The sequence below is a fragment of the Protopterus annectens genome, chromosome 4.part0 (assembly GCF_019279795.1).
Source record: "Protopterus annectens isolate FY-2018-M chromosome 4.part0, PAN1.0, whole genome shotgun sequence".
In the NCBI taxonomy this organism is placed as follows: domain Eukaryota; kingdom Metazoa; phylum Chordata; order Ceratodontiformes; family Protopteridae; genus Protopterus; species Protopterus annectens.
This window is the reverse complement of record NC_056733.1, coordinates 774,181,922-774,205,012: the sequence shown is the minus strand read 5'-3', so window position 1 is coordinate 774,205,012 and position 23,091 is coordinate 774,181,922. Positions and strand designations below refer to the sequence as shown.

Genomic DNA, 23,091 nt, shown 5'->3' with positions numbered 1-23,091 from the left:
CTTTCCTTCCAAAAGTATGTTCAGTTACGAATATTAACCAGTCTGTAGAACTCCCTACCTTTTTCAAGAACCATACTAACAAACTGGAGTATATGCTGCACAAGTTGGATGTTCACAGGCAATTAAGATTTTATTTGGATAGGACCAAAGCTTACAGGAAAACGGATCAGCTCTTTGTCGCATTTGCAGACAATAAAAAGGGCATGGCAATTACTAAACGTACACTATCTAAATGGCTTGCTGACTGTATAATCTTTGTATACTCTAAATCAAATCAGTCCTTACCCACCAAACCCAAGGCCCATTCTACCAGATCCGTCTCCACTTCCTTAGCTTTGGATACTATTTGTGCAGCAGCCACGTGGTCTAAGCCACATACTTTCATCACTCATTATAGAGTGGACAAAGTCTCCAAAGACAGGACATCGTTTGGTTCCACTGTGCTTAGGAACGTTCTTCCATGAGTCACTCGGGGTGACGGAGCTAGGGACGCTACCCGTGTGTAAGAACAAATGGCGAGATTGAACACACTCACATAAAGAAGTTATGTCCTTACCATAACGTTCCATGTGGAGTGTTCATCTCGCCTTTGTTCTTACATTCCCTCCCTTCCCCTCCCCACGTGTTTGGAAGAACTGGTAGGATTAGATTCTGATCGACTTGTCTTGACCCCTTCCGGGGTATATGGTCCCGTGTATCATGGGATATATGTTTCTACCATTAGTTATTGCTATGGTGAGAGAGTGTCTGAATGTCTGAGAGAGTGTATAGTTCTTGCACCGGAGGTGTTGGATCTTTTGGTCTGGTTTGTTTGCAAACTAGATCTGAGTAATGGCAGGGAGGATTGTGGGATATGGGCTGGTCTCGAGCTTCTCTGAGATTCAGAGCTTTGTGATTCGGCTGACTCGGAGCCGAGGATCGGCTCCAAACCCGTGTGTAAGAACAAAGGTGAGATGAACACTCCACATGGAACGTTATGGTAAGGACATAACTTCTTTTTTTCTTTCTTTACTTAGTCAACTTTCTCCCCTTTCTTCCCCTCCTCCAAAGCATTTTTCTGAACATTAATGACATGAATTAGGGCATATACTTGAGTCCTCTAAAAGTCCAGCATATTCTGAAAAAGTCCAATATTTATAGATTTTCATTTTCTGCCATATTTCACGAATATAGTTATTGCATTGTAATCCCACACTACTGATTTTATTACAGTTCATTTCCATCTCCCAAATCCTGTTTCTGCTTCATTTTCAACATATACTGTATTCTTCTCATCAACTCTTGTGCTCCCTTCCGTCTCTCCAGGATTTTCCGTTGAAACCGTGGGGAAAGTTTCACAGGTACAGTCTCTCTGTGGTCTTTATTACTAGAAGAACAAGAAGCAGAATCTCCTTCTGTTTCATAGCTCACGTTTTGTTGGACAAACTTTTCTATTTCTTCCTTAGCATGTGCTTAAAAAAATTATGTTGTCCCTCCAGGGAAGAATACCTTTAAGATAGCTGGGTAGAGCAGTTTGAATCTCACACCTGCATCTCGACATTCTCTGAATAGTGGATCAATTTACTCCTTTTCTGCCTGGTGTACAATGAGTAATTCCTCACAAACACGGTCTACCACATTTTGTATTTTGTACTTCTGCCACAGTTTTGTCAGAATCCACTCCTTCTGCTGGGTAGGATTGAGTCTTTACTGTTAAAGGTCTAGGTTACCTTCTCATAGCCAGGTTTGGAGCATACACACTATTTGCCTTTCAACTAACAACAACTGCTGTGGAATACCAGCCCAATTGCTTATTTGTGCTTTCATAACATTAATATAGTCTGTTATTTCCATCTCCTCTGGAGTAGCTGAAAATCTCAGCTTTTCTGTACATGCTCTGTCCTCCAATTCTATTTTTTGAAACCTCTCTTCCTGAGTAGTCTTGTATTCAGCCAGCCTTTTCATTTCAACCTCTGATTTTTATTTTTTGCAGCTTTATCACCTTATCTGAATGTGTTTAAAGCTTCTTCCACCTTTTCAGCCTTTTGTTTGTATTTCATTACTTCATTAGTGTTTCATTTATTTTAACGAGGTCTGTGTGCAGTTGGTCTACATCTTCCTGTAGATTACTGGGAGTCCTGTCTGGATGTTGCATTGTTTTTTGTTGAGCAACTGCAGAACTTTCCACAGTCAGTGTTTCTTCACTTTTTGTAACTGATTTTTCCCGGTACTCTGTATTTCTTTTTACCTGGCATCCAGGCAGTACACTTACTAGCCAGCTACTGAAATTTACCCATAAACACAAAAGTCTACTGGTCTTCTCTGTAAGTTTCTGTTTTCATTCTGAGAAAGCTGGAGTTAAATTGTTGCTGAATGTGCAGCCATCTTGGAAGTCCATGACTCTCGCATCTCTCACATCTTGTTCTTGTCAGGGGACTTGTGTAGCTGCAGATTTTCAGTAACCTCTAGGACTACATACACTGAAGCCAAAATATCAAGCTGACCAGCTGCTTTGTCAGACAGCAGGGGAAGACCCATCCTTATAAGAATCCTCCCTGTCCAATTTTTTAATCACCATTTTTCCATTGTGTTTTGTACAAATTCTGATGGTATGGTTTACAGGCACTGGCTATTTCCCAAGTGGAGTTAAGTACGAGTACTCCAATGTAGAAGTAGCTGTGAAGCACTGGAAACATGAACCACAAAGCATTAGAGCGAATGATTCAGTGTACGTCACACGGGATCACCCATTATAAACAGTTCAAAAGTAGATGTTAGAAAAGCAGATATAATAGCCCATGAAAAAAAGTAGCATTGTTCATTGAAATTTTAACACCAAACATTTACTGTCTCACATACATAGAGATGCAAAGTTTTATAAAATATCAAGATTTGCAAGGAGAAATGAGAGCAATGTTGAGAATGCCACGACAGTTCTAATAGTAATAGGAGCAATGGGTCTAATGCAGAAGTTTCATTTAAATATGCTACAAACACATTTCCTTTTGAATTGCAAGAGGAATCTGTTTTGGGCACATTGTGGGTGCTGCAAAGAGCACTTGGCTAACATCAAAAAGAGAAACTATACTAATTTCATGAACTTTAGTTATACCCCGACTTAGGACTGGGGTCCATTCCCATCGTGGTATTAAAAACCCAAAAGATTTGGAGAAATTAAACCGGAGTTAAGCCTGTGTGTCAGCTTGATGATCTTCCCTGATGGCTCCTGTAGGGACTAATACCTGTACTTAAATTTTAGTTGTCTACATAGTCAGTGTTTTATCCCTCAGTGCCATGGTGCTAAGCAAGTTCCTGTGTTCTCCAAACTTCACTAGAACCCATTTTATCTTCTGTGCCATAACCCCCCCCATCTCTTCAGTTTTAGTAGTTCTCCAATGCTGACCTCATTTGAGGGAAACAAACATAAGCTTGTACATTTTTCAGATGAGCCGAAATACAGGAATATTTGATAGAGGAGGATCCACCACATGCGAACACTGGTGCACCCATGTATGTACATATGGATTCTGTATGACAATCTGTGTCTGTGTGAAAAATAACTTCAGTGTGTGTGTGTGCGCATGTCTCTCAGCTTGCAAGGTCCTATATGATCCTGTAGTCATTAAAGGCTGTTTAATAACCTTTACAAAGGCAGGTCTAAGGAGACTGAAGACAACAGACCCCGGGAACTATTGCCCTACAAGTCTGACTAGCTTGGTCTGCAAGGCTATGGAGCACATCATCATGGAACTCATTAACAGAGACATTGGGAACCTCCAAATATTGGATCCTACCCAGTTCGGCTTTAAGGGCAGATTATGCCTCCTAAACCCGGTGGACTTCTTTGAGACGGTTACCAAGGCTATAGACGAGGGAAAGGTGGTCCACACAGCCTACCTAGACCTCACTAAGGCCTTGGACACCATTCCCCATTCTGGTATTATAGACAAGCTCACCAGCCTGAACATAAACCCCTATGTCACAAGATGGGTTGCCAACTGATTCACGGACAGAACCCACATAGAGGTGCGGGAGCTAGGTCCGACTCTAAACCAGTTACAAGTGGCGTTCCCCAGGGCTCCGTCCTAGGACCCCTCCTGTTCGGCATATACTTCTCAGAGGTACAAGCAAGCACAGGAGGACTAGGCTGACCAAGTTCGCAGACGACTGTAAACTAGGGGATATAATTGACTCTCTGGCTGACAGACATCCTCCAAAAGGGTCTCACTTAGACGGATACCTGATGTCAAAATCATGGCCTCAAGCTAAATGCCAAAAAGTGCATAGTCCTCCCCTTTGGAAAAAAAACAAAGTACCCGCAAACTACCACATAAGTGGTAGTCCCCTAAATACGGAAGACATAATAAGGGATTTGGGGACCCAAGTAGATAGTAATCTCACCTTTGATAATCGCATTGCCAAAGTGGTTAGAAAATCCTATGTGGTCCACCTAATCACAAAAGGGTTCGCATCCAGATCAAAAGAGGTCATTGTGCCCGTCTACTCATCACTCATCAGACCCATCATAGAGTAAAACGCCCGATTTGAGATGTACCTTACAAGACACCTGCAACAGCAGGAAAGACCACAGAAGGTACCCCACCAAGAGGATCACTGGCCTCAAACAGATGCCCTATGCTGAAGGAACGCCAGCTGTACTGTGTTGCATACCACCTACTCAGAGGTGATCTCTGCATGACATACAAGGCCATGTCCAACCCAGAATTGATGGACATGCTCCACCTAAAGAAAACCTTCTCCTCTCGGGCCACACGCTGTAGGGGATCTAAACCTCACCACAACAATAAATAGGATGTGATTGAGGGATAGATTCCTGTCCCAGAAACTTCCCATGCTTTGGAACAAGATCCCAGTCTACATAAGGCAGAGCTCCTCGCTAACAATCTTCAAAAGAAGCCTTTACGAGTGGATGGGAAACGGAAAGTTTACCCCGGAAATCACTTCAGTGGGTCTGCTGGACAGAGGCACAGGGAACTAATCTAAGGGGGCGGCGAAAGCCAACACATTCTGGCTAGGCTTATAAATACCTTCGGGCAGATAGCCTAGTTACCTATGTATGAACCTAAAGGTTGCCTTGGGAGTACACAAACCTGCTGCCATTGTACATAATCCCAGTCACATCCGTGTTGAATAGATTTCATTAAGCTCGTCAAGAAAAACTGAATTGTATTACTTGCCACTTCTATACTATGTTTATTTGTCTGACATTTGTTAACTGGGTTGGTCTCTTCTGAGCCTGAGCCCATTTTCAGCGGAGACCTGAGGGGAAAAGCTCCAATGTGACGAACATTTAGAAACTAGAAAGATTTAAACATGCATCATAAATTGAAACACAAGTTGATACATCAGTTCGTTTGAGCAAGAGATGCAAAATAATGGTACTAAGGGAACTCTGAGTTACATACAGTATTAGAGAAGTTTGGTACTCTGCAGTAAACCCGTTTGCACCCAGTGTTACTCTTAATTCCATTTAAAATTGCCGCTACTATAATTTACATACAGTAGATGGAAACCATCCACACGCCATTTCAATTTCTACTAAGGACGCCATGGTCAACACCCCAGTTAAGTTCTACTGAACAGATTAATTTCCTGCCACTGACTTATGTTGTCCCCCCAAAACTACTGGCATCCCTGCTGAATCAACAGGATATAGTTGCCCTTTTAAGTCTGCATTTCTGACGACTAAGCAAAGCTACCGTGAGAACATCCTGTCTGGGGAAATTAGCTAGTCATTTTAAGGTACAGTATTCATTGTAGCAGCTTGCTTAGGAAACTTAGATAGCCGGAGTTAGATTTGTATGTATGCATTCCGTCTATTGTACTTTAATTGTCTTTGTGTGCTAGCTTGTGTGCATTTTATTTGGTATTTGTGCTATTTTCTTAATTAAAATGGGTTTTACTAAATCTTTTAAGCTGTTGTGCCTGGTATTCATTTATTTATTACAAGAGTATTTATGCATTGTTGCTTAATTGAGAAGAGGGTAACCATTTACACTGAGGAATAACAGCTGTAAGGGCCACATCTTCGACTGCTTCTGCCGACTTCCTGTAAAAGAGATGTGTGGCACAATCAGAGCATACCAGTAACTGGAAGTCTCTGACTCTTCAGAGTGGTGGCAGTATTTCCATGCCAAGGAAGAAAGCTGTGTGGAATGGATTCAGCAGCCTTTCCTAGAAATGTGTGTGGATTTGTGCGATTGTGAAAAATACTTTGGGTGAAAGTGAGACCTCATGTCAACCAATGCCACTAAGAAGATGCTGTTACTCAGTCTGTTTCAATGACTAGTCCACAAAATGCAACCTTGGCAGTACGGGCATAGAGGGGAGTGTGCTACTGTCCTGGGCCCGGATCTCCAACCTCCACTCCCAAACTAGACTGTACACTGTTCACTTAGAGCCACACCACTCTGTCCATGAACCAATGTCCCTCTATCCACAATAACTGCCTGGCACTCAAACTATTTTTCTCATTCACACACATGCACACTTAACATAAAGTTACTCCTTTTTGCACTTCATGATCCTCTCCAGCCTCCTGCAATACTCCTTTTTGTTTCCCCCCTACCTTACCTTATTTAATTTCTGCAGACCTTTTCTCTACTACTCTCCTAAGCTAGCTGATGGCACCCTACCCTGTACTATTCTTATAATCTCCTCCTTTCCATCCATCTTCCTTCTATAACCATAATATGAACACCTCTCTCATACTAAGACAGTCACCCAGTTTCACCTCACACTCTCTAATCATGCAATCTCTGATATCTCTTTAATTTTCTTATTAGAATTGTTCCAGGTCTTATTTACCATGTGCTAATTTATGTAACTATAAATATTGAATTTTTTTTCTTGCATGTCAACTCGTGTTATTGTTTTTAATTGCACGCTACAATGAAGCATGTTTCATGTTTTTCTCATTACATTTTTTTTCACTCTTATATTTTGTAGTGTAACATGATACTTTTGTGATTCATACTTGATTTTTGAAATATTGTGGTTTGGAGCTTTTCTCAACAGACCTCCAATGAAAATGGGCACTTTAGGGCCCAGTTGGATTCTCCTGGTAAGCAAATGTCAAGCAAGTCTCTTTCAGCCCCATCACTTAGTCTTTTATAGGGTGAATAAAACTGTTAATCTGTGACAGGATATTTACAGAAGTGCATCTACCATAGTTGGCAGATGGTGTTGTAGTGAGTAGTACAACAGCAACAATTCCCTAACAGTTCCCACACGAGCATTGGCCATGGTCATCACCACCTCAATACTTGGGTTGGCACTTGGGCATGAGCATACCCCAAGGATACAACATTTAAGACTGCAGGGATTCTGACAAACACTTAATGTAGGCTGAACCTCCCTTTTAAGATTATGCAGTCATTTATAACTAACTTTAAGATCAATCCCTTCTAAAGAAAATATTTTTTTCCTTTTTCTGTTGCACCTTTGTGCTTGAGTGACGCTGTATGTCAGAAAGCATCCATTTCTCCAGTTAATTATAGTATCATAGATGAAGTACGCTAAACAGGATCTGTGAAACAGTTAAGTTAAAAGTAACCACTAAGCAAATTTTGAGTAAATATAGTACATAAAGCTAGTCTGGCCTCGCAGACTGGAAGCAGTTTTTTTTAGCAAAAGAAGTTAACAGTAAGAATAATTTAAGTTTCAAAGCTGTTACTCTGTAGTCCCAGTTTCACTGTCAAGCCTTTATACCTCAAAACTGAAATGCTTATTTGAATTGTCACGATGTGTTACTGACTTAAAGCCTACATTTATTTCTTTGTACATGGTCAACCAAGTCTTGTGGACTGCGTGAACCCAGCCCTAAACTTGGGTATTGGTTGCCCTCTGCTTCATCCTGTAGGTTGTGCTGCTGACGTCTTATCACTAGTTCTTGTAGGATTGATAATGCCAGACAGAGGAGGGAAAACCTGTGGACTGTTGAGAGCAATTGATGCATTGCAAGTCTGACATCAAATTTTTCTCCTTCATGGGATAGAGTCCACCTTATACAGCTTGATGGCAGGGCATCTAAGAAGTCTGTAAGTCTGTGTTCTGACAGATCTGCCTCATGGAATCTTACTAGCCTTGTTTACTGAAACCACTGAAGAATCTTGAGTTTGTCTATTGGTTGTCAGTGAATTGGGGAAAGTCATGGTTCTGTGAATAATTTAGTACCAGCTGGTTGAGGCAACAGCAAAATGAAATAACTGATACTTTAACTGGATGAAAAAGCAATTATAATCATGTACCCATATTTTTTTCTTCAGTGTGAAACCGTGAGCTCGGTTGCAGCCAGTGGAACTGTACTTAATCTGCTATGTTATCCACTTTAAACTCAACCAGGAAATAGGCACAAATTGATAAGACAACATAATGTCCGTTATTCCTGCAGCAAATACTCCCGAGACGTTTGCTAGCAGCTCAGTGATTCACAGATCCCTTCTCTGCCTCTTCAGGAATCCTGAATGATCAGTAACCTCTTATGTTTTTAAGATGGTCATTCAGTAATGGCTTTTTCTCCGGCCATTTAATGGTTTCATACTGCACCATGCTAGATTGGTAGCTATTAGGCCCCAGCATGCTGTTCCATTTGTGGCTTAAATGTATCCATCTGGTTAATTTTTTAATGCTGGCCATCACTGGAGCCTGTGTCGTTATCGGATAGAGTGAGGTCATCCAACTTAGCATGAAGTAAGTCAGTCCACAGTTGCGCATTTTTGTCTGTTGTACTGTCTGATAGTTTACTCAGTGGGCTGTAAGAATCCATCAAGCCTGCATCCCTAAGATTTATCCCATCATGGATTTTAACTTCTGTTGGAGTGGCTTGTGTTATAGCTTTATGCTCGAAAGTTGAGGATGAAACCCTGAAAAAACATGCACATTTCAAATGACTGCATCCCTGATCATATTAAATACACATTAGTAGCAATTGGAACTAGAAGCCTTAATGAAATTAAAATGCCTTTTTGATAATTCTAATAATGCATTGTAAAAAAAAGATTGTTTTTTTTTCATCCTGAGTGCAGGGTCTGCCTTCATAACCCATTTTCTCCACCTGGACCTGTCTGTGACCACGTTGGGGCTAACATGGAGCCTAAGGGCATCCTAGAACCCCACTCGTCTTGCTTCTGATTTATTGTTTTTCCCTTATGTACCCAAGTTGCAGCCTTTTAATTTGTGCTATAACAGTCTCTGGGGATGCATGCAGTGGGTGGACTGTGCTAAACCAATCTATGCTTCCACATAAATTTGATGTTTGCAAGCTGTTCTCGCCCTCAGCTGGAAATACCTCAAAAATTGACTCTGCAGTTTCTAGCAAATGTTGCCATCACTTTGTGTGCTAATGTACACATCATCCCAGGATGGATCTGCTCATCTTTCCTGTCTGCACTTCAGATGCCTAAGATGCTGATTGAACCTGGGCCATAGTAAGGGTTTTATCCCTCTTCATAACCCTGGCAGAAAAATGAGTGGTTACATATAGGAGTAAAACTAATAGGAACTGCAGAAAGTGGAGGGAGTAAGGTAACGTGTTAGAGTAGTGAAGAAAGGAAGGACTGGGAAGGGTAAGCCGTAGAGACATGAAGAGGAAGACATTAGGAAGAATTTTTCCAAAGTAGGAATGGCAGAATGAGGAAGGGAAGATGAAATTGAGAGTGAAGAAAGGAGGGTAGAGCATAAAACCATCACCGTAGTAATCTAGAGAAGACCACGCCAAGAAACATTCTGAGAGTTTAATGTGAAAAAGGGTAGGGACAAACGATAAAAATGCCTTGGATTAAATAAGCTCTAAACTTGCTTGAATACCAGATACTGGAGTTTTTGTTGATCACTATCTGAAAGGGGCATTGATGAAAGAGTAGGTAAAACATGTAAGCAGTGTGAAAAGACAGTTACAGTTAATCATTTCATTAACAGTGCATGATGCAAGTAGGTAGACTGTAGGATAAATAATGATTTTACTCAGTATCTCAAATTCTTGAAGACCCCAGTCTTTAATTGCTTCAAATCAATGAAATTACTAAGACATGAGAAGGCATTGAGCCCTTTACAGAAGAGGCTACAGAAATAAGTGTTTTAAGATAGCAGAGAAAAGCAGGATTGAAGAAGGGTTCTTTGTCTGACTCTAATGGCATCATGAAATCACTAAATTACAGGAGAGGGGAAGACATTAAGAACCACCCAGTAGGTTACATCTGAGAGTAATATGAAATGTGATAGAGACTCCGTGATTGGAAAGCATGTGACCTTGCTGAGAAAAGGCAGCGGTGTCCCTATCTAATGGAAAGAGAGAGAGTACTTTGAAACCATTTGGCATTGATGTCAACACTGAATGAGAAAGACATGGAATATGTGTAATAGTTGAAAGAAATTAGGTTTGCATAAAAGATAGGAAAGGGTATAACTAAAGGAATATTTTAAGTCAGTAGTCTGTATAGCAAGGCACTTTGGGGACTCTTGACAGATTGGACTGAGTTTAGTAGCTGTTGGGATGTTAAGTAATTGTACTGGTTTGTATTTTGGCTAAGACTTTTTGTAAGACCACCAGCCTTTTCAAAATCCACTTGAAGAGCATCTTGAATTGCACAGCTACTGGATTACCAGAGCGGAGTGAAATGAAATTGTCATCATTGTAGAGCAGCAGAGAAGTATTATGAAGGATGGTTATTACTAAGTTGAAGGGTGAAGAACAGACACTTGAGGAACAAAGGAGCACTAAAGTTATGAAAGCACTGAGTATGTAGTTCTAATACTCAAGTAGCCTTTAAATGCATTGCAGTTCTATAACTGAGCAGTGGAATCTAGTTGGGAACATATTACAAAATTACCCAAATTGCAGGCTGTTTTGAAAACAATGAAGAGTGTTCCAGTGAAAATATATCTTCCCATGTTGTCCTGTAGTACAGTAAGCTATCATTTAACCGGTACCAATGGGGATTGGTAGATGCTGGATAACTGTAAATGTTCTTCGTGTTTCACTGTTGCAGTCAACACACTTGGGTTATCTACCTGCAGGTAGCCCTCAGTCGGCCTGAATACCAGAGACTTAGTATTTCTGCATCGGTTGCTGTCACTCCAGGTCTGATGTCAGGTCGTCAGGGGTATAAAACCAGGCAGCCGACACCATTACATCAGTCTTTCTTGCCGAGGAACCTGTGGCAGAAGCAGTTCGCACGAGTGCCGGTCAGCCGCTACCTGAGTTTTCTTTATCTAATCTAATTATCCTGAAGCCTTCTAAAGCTAAGTACCCCATTGGGGATCATTTTCTCTTGTTCTTACCAGTGTCAGAAAAAGTTAATCGTCTTGCCTGTGGAAAGCAAATACCACACTGAGATTTTCATTCTTACTGCGTCACTTGTTTAGGCCAAGACCACGACATCCCTTGCTGTCGGTTTTGTGCTTTGTTCAACGCCTGAACTATTCGTCGTTGGGCCGTTATTGTTGCTAAATACTTTCGTTCTCCTTTTTCCGTTATGGCTTTGGTAAGCCATCCGACTACCAATCTACCGAACAAACATAAGGATAAAGACAGAGACAGATGGCACAGGTCCAAAACTGTCAATGAAGCTTCCGTTAATTTAATTGCCAGTTTGCCGGTACTTAGTGAGGTGCTTTCACAGCCCCTGATGCCTGCTTCAGTGGATTTGCAGGCCTCTACCGAGACCCGTTTGGAGTCTGGTATGCCGCGAGACTCTTTTTTGGAACCTGCAGATGTCTCTCCCTTGGATGGGTCTGGAGCCACTGAGCAGGCACTGGCTTCTGAGGAAGTTCTTCGCACAATCAATATTTGACACAAACTGACGACTTTCATGTCTTCAGTTCTGTCTAAACCACCGAGTTTCTAAGACTGAGTACTTGCTATCCCTAAAAAAAAGACAACCCAAACTCATGCACCTGCTTCCTTGCCACAACATCAAATGCTTAAAATGGCAGAAGACCTTATGTTGATTAGGGAAAGTCAGCCTTCCCCTGCTAAGAGAAAGAGACCTGTTTCCAGCAGCTTTAACAGACCAAGAGTTTGACTCTGAGGTATCTGATTATGAAGACATCCCTTTATCTGCTTATGAGGATTCAGATGCAGAGGAATCTATTCCCTCTGCTTCTCTTCCGGAGGATTTTTCTTTTGGAAAAACCATACATACTTTGAGAGCATTTCCACTGGGAATGCCAAGACTATCCTCAGTCCAAAAAAAGACAGAGAATTTCTAGACTTGCCACAACATAGGCCTTTAGTAATACCCCCTAGTCCTGGATGTTGTGGATGATGTCTTTATGGAATCCAGTTTAACTCCTGATACTTTACCCCCTGCTCCTAGGAAGCCAGATAGGTACTACAGAGTACCTGACTCTCTCAAATTCCTTTTCAAAAATCCTAGTGCTGTCCCAGAGGTCATCTCCCAGGGGCCTAAAAGTATCAAAGCAACTACAGCTAAGAATCCCACCTCTTCGGACAGGGACTCCAGAACTTTGGACAGATGGGGTAAGAAAGTATACACTTCTGCAACTCTCGCCATTAGGGCTTTGAATTGCCGGTTTCACATGTTGAAGTACCAACAACATATTATGGAGCTTGTTAAGCAAAAAATAGCTAGCTTTACGGACTGTGCAGAAACTAAAGATTTACAAGAGCTTATGCATTCTGCAAGCCAAGTCAGCAGGCATACATTGCAGTGTGGCTTTGACACCCAAGAAGCATCTTGCAGAGCAGCAGTCACTGGTTCTGTACTGAGAAGGCATGCTTGGCTTAAGGATCAAACCTTGCCAGACCATGTCAAATCAAGATTACTAGACGTTCCTTTGAATAAGGACAATCTGTTTGGCACCAAAGCAGAAGAGGTTCTTAAAAAGATGGAAGAAAAAGCTAAATCTATGCAGACAGTCAAAGATTTCTTGCAAGTACAGCCTCCTAGATTCAGTAGGCATTACCCCTCGAAACATTGGTCCTTTCCAGCCCCCTCAAGACCATCTCAAACTAGACCCAGGGGAAACAGCCCCCCCCCCCACACACACACACACACACAGACTACAGTCTCAGGGTATGCAGAGAATCTAAGCAGTGGAGTGCCTCCACTTCAAAAACAGGGAGTACTAAGCCACCCCCTTACAGGAAGAATTCCCAATGACTTCTCAACTCCACTCCCCACCTTTGCCCATCTGCTTGTGCCACAGTGAGGAAAACTTGCCCATCATACAAAAAACTGGACTTCCATTACCAAAGACTGATGGGTCCTCAATATTATTTCCCAGGGGTACAAATTTTACTTCCACTCACTGCCAACCCCAAAAGGGTTCCCAGACCTTTCTCCAAACCAGTTGGCAGAGGCACAAAACCAAATTCATTCCCTGCTCTCTCTAACGGCAATTCAACCTGTTCCTGCGGAACAGATAGGTCAAGGGTTCTATTCCAGAGTTTTCTTGGTACCCAGAAAAAAAGGCACTTGGCACCCAATCTTAAATCTTTCTATCATAAACACCTTCCTGGTGGTACCAAAATTCAAAATGCTCACTCTGCAGTATCGTTTTCCTATGCTGGCCAAAGATGCCTGCAGCGTCAGCAGACTTAAAATTCCTCTCTTGGAAAACAGCATTGCTCCTGGCCATCATGTCAGCAAGAAGAGTGTCTGAGCTACAAGCACTTATGGCCGTGGAACCCTTCATCATTTTTCATTCGGACAGGGTCTCCCTCAGGACTAATCCTTCGTTTATGCCCAAAGTGGTGTCCAATGTGGCTCACAACCAATCTGTCCATTTGCCAGCCTTCTTCCCTAATCCTCAAAATAAAGGGGAAAGGATCCTGCACTCCTTGGATGTGCACAGACAGCTCAGATTCTACCTGGATAGGACTAAGCCCTTCAAGACATCTGACCAGTTACTACTCAGTTTTGCACCAGGGGCAGAGGGCAAGGCCATTTCAAAACATTTTCCAAGTAGATAGCACACTATCCATTTCTGCTACAGACACCATGGGAAAGCAACCCCTCTGGGGATTAGAACACATTCCACTAAGGCAACTTCTACCTCTACAGCATCCTTCAGGGGCGTCTCTACCAGGGACATTCTGGAGGCTGCTACCTGGAGTTCTGTACACACATTCACCAAGCATTGCCACCTGCCTATATTTTCAAAAATCCAGGCCGGGTTTTTCAGCTGCAGTCCTGCAGGGCATACTAGCCAGCCCAAACACTTCTCAACTGCCTCCACCCTTTCTACAGCTTTGGGAATCGACCCAAGTGTGATGACTGCAACTGTGAAACACGAAGAACATAGTACAGTTGCGTGCACTTAACATAAATGTAGATGTTCGAGTGTATTCACTGTTGCAGTTCTGGTTTCCCTCCCTCCAGCCCCCTTCTCTCTCTCTCTCCTCTGTGTATACTATTCACCCCTTGCAAGGATATTGGTACTTACTTTTTACTGGTGGAGATTTTTACACCATAGCTTAGCTCCCTGTTGGGGGGCACCTGACATTTTCTGACAAGAAAAATTGATGTAATGGCATCAGCTGCCTGTTTTTATACCCTTGTTGTCCTGATATCAGACCTGGAGCGACAGCAACTGACACAGAAATACTAAGTCTCTGGTATTTGGGCCGACTGAGGTCTACCTACAGGCAGATAACCTAAGTGTGATGACTGCAACAGTGAATACACTCTAACATCTACATTTATGGTAAGTGTACACAACTGTACTTTTCTGGTTGCTTGAGAGTTGCTATGCTATTAGAAATAGGCCTAATAACTGTACCCTATGCTATTTGTTTGGTTTGACTTATTCTCAGGTTGGGGGAGAGGGACTTTATTCCTATATTCTTTTTTAAAACTCTAAAAATGTAAAGTATGTTTCTATGGGGGGGGGGGGGGGGGGAGTGCAACATGTTAAAATTGTACTGTTATTTCTTCAATATTTTTTGCCTGTTGCTAAAGTTAACTGAGAGTTTCCTGTAAATGTGTGACAGTGGAGTGATGTGACATTTTTAGATGGTCCAAAGGAGGTTTTTATAGGGCTTGAGAAAAAATATACTTTTTGATGGCACGAGTAGATAGTTGCAAAAATAAATGTGTAAGTTTGTCTATTAATGTTCCCTGCACATTGTCTCCTTTGTTCTAGATTGTTGATGTCTTCATGGAAAATAACCTAGTTCAGCAGTGTACTTCATTCCTCTTGGATGCCTTAAAGAATAATCGTCCTGCTGAGGGACATCTACAGACACGTTTGCTGGAAATGAATCTGATACATGCCCCACAGGTATGTCTACTGTGTGCTGATAGCCATGTCTTATCTCATTACAGCTGAGTGTTCCTCCAAGCGTTTCTGCAGTTAACTCCTACTGATGCCTCTAGGGGTCAAATATTGCTTGTTCATATTTGCATTAATAATTCTAATACCATGCTACATACAGGGTATCAGAATGTTTCGTCTTAAAGCATACATGACGGCAAATATGATTGCATTGACATTTGTCCTCTTTCTAATGCAGCCAAACAGACAATGAATATTTGTATATTTATTTGTATTGTAATAATTTTCATATTTCTCTAAATATTTCAACATTCTGTTAACACAGAACTGCATAGCCTCATATGAAAGCTCACAGCTTTATGATGAACATCCTGCTGCCAGTATGTTTCTTGCTTGAATAGTTACTGAGATATCATAATCTGTTTATGCAACATTACAAAATTAATATTTGCTGCCTGTATTTTGGCTTATAAAATCCAGTTTAAAGCATTAAACTGAATGCGACAAATATAAAGATTAATTTAACCATGCATAGTTTGCCATTTTCAGTTTTCTAGTAACACTTAACGGTTCCAGAGGTATGAATATTTGTTTGAACTGTAAAGTGATATTTTCATTATTTTAAAGGCTCAAGCCATATCCAGTGAGAGTTAAAAGTACACACTTAAGGGCTGTACTGGAGGATACGAGTTGAGGAGGATACGAGTTGATGCTTGCATTTCATTAAAGAAGGAAAATAGTCCTGTATGGAACAGCTGCAGAAGTAGTCTGTGCCTGACTGTGATGAGTAACCTAGGTCACTGTACGGCTGTCTGTGAATAGGGATGGTTTGTTGTGGTTGAGCGTCTTTGGCAATTCTCCTTAGATTTGGAGGAGGTGAATTACGATGTAGCTGCTTGGTAAGTGTCCAACTGGAGTTTGGGTGCAATAGAAGATGTTAAACTAAAAAGATAAGGGATATATAATGAGCATAATGAGAGATGCCGTAACATGTGCACTCTGAGGACATGACAGCTAGTTCAGTCTCTGTTTTTCTGGTGGTGGAATAGTCTCTTTCTGTCTCATTGGCTCAGAACAATTCTGGAATCTTTAAGTGCAAGCACTGATGACAGAAGGCTCTCCATTCTCCAGTAGTAGTAGATGTTCTGTGTGTTTCACTGTTGCAGTCATCACACTTTGGTTATCTGTCTGCAGGTAGCCCTCAGTTGGCCCGAATACCAGAGTCTTGGGATTTCTGCGTCGGATGCTCTCGCCTCATACATGACATCAGGGGGTATAAAACAGGCAGCTGACACCATTATATCAGCTTTTTTTGCCGTGTGGGAGCCCGAAGCAGAAGCAGTTCACAAGTGCCGGTCGGCAGCTACCTGAAATTTTCGTTTTTCGAGTTTCAAATCTACAGTAAGTGTACACAACTGTACTTTCCTGGCTTTTAGGAGGCACATTTTAATGAGGCGGACTAATAGTGCATTGTTCTGATGAGTATGCAGTAAGGAGTTTTTAATGGAGTAAGAAGGATGGTTCTAATTGGGCATAACCAGAGCTGTGAACTGGAGAACCTGGTCTGCTGGGGAACATTTAGTGTAAAGCAAAGCCCATATCACCTTGGCTTTGTTACCCAGGCACATACACTCTCTTGAGCAGTTCTGTTACAGTGGTTGTCTTTCAGCTGCTCACATGCTAGTTACCACAGCTGAAAACATACTTTTTTTGATCATCATATTGAGCACTGCTGCAGTAGTCCCTTATTTGGGTTATATCCCCCCAAAGATGTAACAAGTCTGCCAGCTTCCAAAGCTTCAGGGCATCTTCCATGTACCCAAACTGTCAAGCAGCTCAAGTTGAGTTGACTAAAAGATGAGGTTCAGAGCTTTACTGCTGGTTAAGACTATGTTACTTTGAGACTGTTTAGATTGAGGTCAGCTTCTGCTTTCCTTTGCTGGGCAGAAAAGTTCCTGTTCTGGGAAGGGAAATTCCGTTTTCTTAATTGTGTGAATGTTTTATTGCTTTCCTGTTTAGGAAAATTATTTTAAAGCTAAGTGTGTGTTGATTTGACAGACTGTATCAAAATTGTAATGAACTTTTAAACAGAGCACTCTTTTTTTTTTCAGTTTAAAAGTAGTGTAAAGTAACAGAAAATATTTATGTGGAGAAATTTTTATTTCCTTTTGTTGGTCTTGGCATAGTGTTAAACATTTTTTACTGTGTTTTTTTCTGTCAAAACGTAATTTTTGTGGATTGGTAGTGGTTACCAGCAATTGCTGCTGGTTTTTCCCCTGGAACGAGGCACCATTTTGGGCATGACCAGGGAACAGACTTCTGTTCCCTTGGTTAGTCCTTCCAACCATAAATAGAAAAAATTAAGCAAACAGTCATTGCCACCAAAGCAGGCTAGCAGTTTGCCTCAGCCAAAGGTGATTGATTTTGCTAAGGTCAGTAGTTGCGCCCATACCTCTTAGCACAAGAAATCTGAGCAAAGTTTAAAATAATGGGGGTGACAAAGGCCCCAAAAAAGGGACCATGGCCAGTATTGGTCTTATAAACTTAGAAAGTTGGTAGAATAACAGGTTTTGTGTTGGCATGCATTTCCTGAAAGATCTAAGGTCTGAAACGCAAATTTGACATTGTATAGTAATGTCAGTCCTCACTGATTTGTCAGAAAACCACAAATGTTATGAGGAACAGACCAAAAATATGAGGCAAAAATTTGTATTGTGCAAAAACCTGGACAATTGAGAGTTACGGTTGTACCTTGGACCACTCATTTTAACCCCGGATCCATCTTGCATAGCACCTACAGCCACTATTGATCAGGGTTTTCTGCATCCTGTGCAGTTGTTGGGGTCCCCTCACTGGGCAATGGAGAGCCACTCCTTGTTAGTCTTGGGAGAGGAAATGGAAGGATCTGAAGTAGGAACTTCATTTGTCAGCAACCTGTGGGATACGGATCCGATCTCGGATCCGAGCCGGCAACTTCTATCATAGCATAGAGCTCCTAGCTCCTTCCCCTTACCCATAACCCCCTGCCTACCCTAACTGACCTCAGATCTAGTTTGCCGCTCTTCAAGCAACAGCTAGGTTCCAGAGCTCTTAGCGTTTTGTGAGGAAAAAAAAGGATGTCCTTCAAGGATGCATCTGCAGTCATCACATATGGGTTGTCCTGCCTCAGGCAGCCCTTCGGTCGGCCGGATTCCAAAGTCTGGGTCCGGCGTCGGCTGATGTCGCCCCTTCCCCAACTTCAGAGCGCCTGGGGTATAAAAGCGTCAGCCGACGCCATCTTCCTCAGTCTTTCTTGCCGCGTGGTGCCCGAAGCAGAAGCAGTTCTCAAGTGCCGGTCGGCCAGCTCCTGTAAATTCGCTATCCGAAGACTTCAAAAGCTAAGTACCCTGTTGGGGACTCTTTCTTGCCTCAGCCGATGTCAGAAAAAGTTAATAATTGTTTAACTTATGGGAAACAAATACCTCATAAGGATTTCCACTCTTACTGTCTCCCCTGCTTAGGCCCAGACCACGACGTCTCGGCCTGTTCAGCCTGCACTTCCTTCAACCGACGCACTCTTAGACGTCAGTCGGAGTTCGCAGAAGAGTTTTTTGGGGCTAGTTTTTCATACAAAATGCCGTCAGAAACCCCAACATCACATTTAATTAAGAAACGGAAAGACAAGGACCGACACGCGGGCCGCAGTTTCGTCTGAAACCGCGGCTAGGCCTACCGCGAGTGTCTCGGTCTCGGTTGATACCCAGTCCTTGGAACTTCCGAACCCTGAAACAATACAACCGACAGCCTCGGCCCCGGAGGCTCCTACCGAGTCGGTTACAGAATTGCCTTCAGAAACTGGTGTATTGGAATCTTCCTACACCATACCTTTAGACAAAGCTACACCAGCACGTGGTGCAGCCAGGCCTTCTGCATCCATGTCCATTAAGGCCTTCTCCAGGGCTAAAGCTGCAAAACATACTAAAGCCATGCCTCCCAGGGTTATTCCTCAGGGACCTTCTTCTAGTTCACAGATTCTAACCTTAGCAGAGGACCTTATCTCTTTAATCAGGGGCTCTCAGCCCCATCCGGACAGGAGTTCCCAACCTCCTCTAGACAAAAGGCCCAGGGTGGATCCTCCTGATCCCCTTTCCTCAGAGGAGGCCTCTGATGGCTCGGATCACTCAGACTACCAGGAGGAGGCTTATTCGGCCTACGAGGATTCGGATGCAGAGGAATCTATTTCCTCAGCCTCCCCTACTGAAGAGCTTTCCTTTGGGGAGACCCTTCACACTATGAGAGAGCATTTCAAATGGCAGGACCAGGAATATTCTGATTCCAGGAAAAGACTAAGAACTTTACTTCATTTACCTCAGCATAGACCTTTGGCTATTCTTCCTGTTTTAAATGTCATTGATGTGTATTCTGACTCTAGTATGACCCCTGACACTCTGCCTCCGGCCCCTGTTAAGCCCGATAGGTATTACAGGGTCCCGGACACACACAATTTTCTTTACAAGGCCTACTCTGCTGATCCTGAAACTATTTCACAGGGCCCTAAAGGGGTTGCAGCTGTTACTACTAAGAACCCACTCCCCTCTGCAAAGGAGTCCAGGGCATTAGAGAGATGGGGTAAAAAAGTGTATACTTCTGCCACTCTTGCTATGAGGGCATTAAATTGTCAATTTCATATGATACAGTACCAAGAGTATTTGTTAGAAGAAATGCATAAGAAACTGTCTTCTACTGAACCCCTTGACCGTAAATCCCTTCAGGATCTGGTACGTAACTCCCAGCAGGTTAGCAACCATTTCTTGCAGTGTGGTTATGATGCATTGGAAGCTTCATGTAGGTCAGCAATGACGGGTGTTGTCATACGTAGGCATGCTTGGCTGAAGGAACAATCTCTGCCAGACCATGTTAAAGCTAAGCTTTTGGATGCTCCACTGGAAAAGCAAAAGTTATTTGGTTCCACTGCTCAAGATGTCCTAAAGAAATTTGATGAAAAGGCAAAATCTGTACAAACAGTTAAGGATTTTCTTCAAGTCCAACCACCTAGATTCAGCAGAAATTGGCCTTCCAAGAATTGGTCCTTTCCGGACACAGAAAGATTTCAAAGGGGCAGGAACAGGCGTTCCAGAGGTAGAGGGCAAGCTAGGGGCTCCTACAGAGGCCGTCAATGGCAACCTCCAATCCAAACAGGCAGTTCAGGACCTACAACTGCTGCACAAGGACAACCTCAATGACTTTGCTTTGATTCCGCCAACCAGGGCTCAATTAGAAGCACCTTTGGGCGGAAAGCTTTCTTTATTCTCAAAAAATTGGCACAACATTACAAGAGACAAATGGACACTCCAAATAGACAACGGTTACAGGTTCCATTTCCACACATTGCCAAAGAGAAAAGGCATGCCAGGTCTGCCACCAAATCAAAGGGCAGAGGCTTTGAAACAAATCTCAAACTTACTACAAATGAAAGCCATAGAAAAAGTTCATATTTCAGAACAAGGCCAAGGATTTTACTCCAGGCTTTTCCTTGTTCCAAGAAAAGAGCATCAATGGAGACCAATTCTCGACTTGTCCGCACTGAATACTTATCTCATTGTGCCAAAATTCAAAATGCTGACTCTACAGCAGCTCCTTCCCATGCTGGGCAAGGGGTCTTGGCTGGTGACTCTAGACCTCAAGGAGGCATACCTGCATGTCCCTATCAGACAAAGTTGCAGAAGACACCTCAGATTTCTTGCAGGGTCAGAGCATTATCAATTCTCAGCATTGCCCTTTGGCTTATCTACTGCGCCCAGAGTATTCAAGAAATGCCTGGCATCAGTAATAGCACACTGCAGACTTCAGGGGATTCAAATATACCCATATCTGGACGACTGCTTTATACAAGCGGACAACCAACAAATTTTGATAAAGGACTTAAATTATGCCATCAATCTTCTACAGGCCTTGGGATATACAGTCAACATGCACAAATCAAGACTTGTTCCATCCCAAAGAATAACCTTTCTGGGTGCGGATCTAGATACGACCACCCAAATGGCTTATCTCACAGAAGAAAAACAAAGACGGCTACCGGATTACTTCAAGAATCTGACAAGGCAAACTCAGCTGACTGCAAGGAAAATCCTGCAGGCCCTGGGTTATATGGCATCCTGTATTCTTTTGATTCCACAAGCAAGGCTTCATATGAGAAAGCTACAGTGGTACCTAAGGAGTTTATGGACTCAGCACAGTCACAGTTTGGAAACTTTAATCCCACTCATTCCATGCCTTCACAAGGAATTTCTGTGGTGGGCTCAGGCCAGCCAGTGCAACAGGGGGTTGCCCTTCACAAAGCCAAATACCTCCCAAACTATTACAACGGACGCTTCAGACCTAGGTTGGGGAGCACACATGGAGGGCAGAGGTATCCAAGGACAGTGGTCACGAAAGGAGCTACGCATGCACATAAATCAAAAAGAAATGCTAGCAGTGATACATGCAATCGAGGCCTTCAAAATCTTTCTGCATCAAGGCCACCTGCTAATAAGGACAGACAACACCACAGTTATGTGGTTCATAAACAAGCAAGGAGGTACCCATTCCTACCCTCTTTGCAGACTGGCAATGAATCTATGGGATCTTTCCTTGAAACTCAATATACAGCTACAAGCTCAGTTTGTGCCATGGAAAGACAATACACTGGCGGACAGCTTAAGCAGAAATATCATGGATGCACACGAATGGATGCTGCACCAGGACATCTTCAGACAGATAACACAATCTTGGGGGAGCCCGGACATAGATCTATTTGCATCCCCCCATAATCATCAACTGAAGAAATTCTGCTCAAGGACATACCACCCACAAGCGTGGAAAGTGGACGCTCTCTCTTTCAGCTGGAAAAATCTGACAGTGTATGCATTTCCTCCTATCCCATTAATGACCAAGGTGTTACTGAAGATCAGGACAGAGCAGCCAAAAGTGATTCTGATGGCTCCGGACTGGCCAAGACAGCACTGGTATCCACTGCTAAGGAGCATGTCATGTACGAAACCATGGCCTCTGCCTCTATGGCCACTTCTACTGACACAGCACAGATACAAAACTCTACATTCCAACCTGAAAACATTGCAACTAACAGCGTGGAGAATACCTTGACTCCTCCTCAGGATAAGCTATCCCAGAGGGTGAAGGATATTATTATGGAAGCTCGCCGCCCTTCCACAAGAAAGGCTTATTCAGCAAAATGGAAAAGATTTCTCATCTGGAACACCACAAAGGGCCTAGATGCGACAGTGATGAACATGGCACATATCCTGGAATATTTGGCAGAAATGTTCCACAATGGTCTGTCTTACTCTATTAAGATTCATGCTTCAGCAATTTCAGCAGAGTGCAATACTGATCCACCTGTCTTTTCTCATCCTCTCCTAAGACAGTTTCTAAGAGGAATCAAAAACATCAAACCTCCTCTGAAACCACCTCTTCCTGCTTGGGACCTTAACTTTGTGTTAGAAAAACTAACACTGCCTCCATTTGAACCAGCAGCATCTGCAGATCTGCAGTACCTTTCATGGAAGACTGCCTTCCTTCTGGCAATAACCTCAGCAAGAAGGGTTTCGGAATTGCAGGCCCTGATGGCAGTGCAGCCATTCATTATTTTTCACCAGGACAGAGTTTCATTAGGAACTAATCCTACTTTTATGCCAAAGGTGGTATCCAGGGTTTCATTGAATCAAGCCATTCACTTGCCTACCTTCTTCCCAAATCCACAAAACAAAGGGGAGAAACTACTGCACACCCTGGACATTCACAGACAGTTGCGCTACTACTTGGACAGAACTAAAGGTTTCAGAAAAGCTGACCAGCTGCTAGTAGTATATG

The 23,091-nt window shown here is 42.7% G+C and overlaps 1 protein-coding gene across 5 annotated transcripts in view; it reads left to right on the top strand.

The window, feature by feature from the left end:
* The window catches only part of LOC122799579 (clathrin heavy chain 1-like), a 1,937,764-nt gene that overhangs the window by 449,318 nt on the left and 1,465,355 nt on the right, over window positions 1–23,091 (top strand). For all 5 annotated transcript variants that reach the window (XM_044068726.1, XM_044068727.1, XM_044068725.1 and 2 more), the window contains one exon: window positions 15,109–15,246. In XM_044068726.1, coding sequence (XP_043924661.1) covers window positions 15,109–15,246 — 138 coding nt within the window. The remainder of the gene's footprint in view (window positions 1–15,108; window positions 15,247–23,091) is intronic.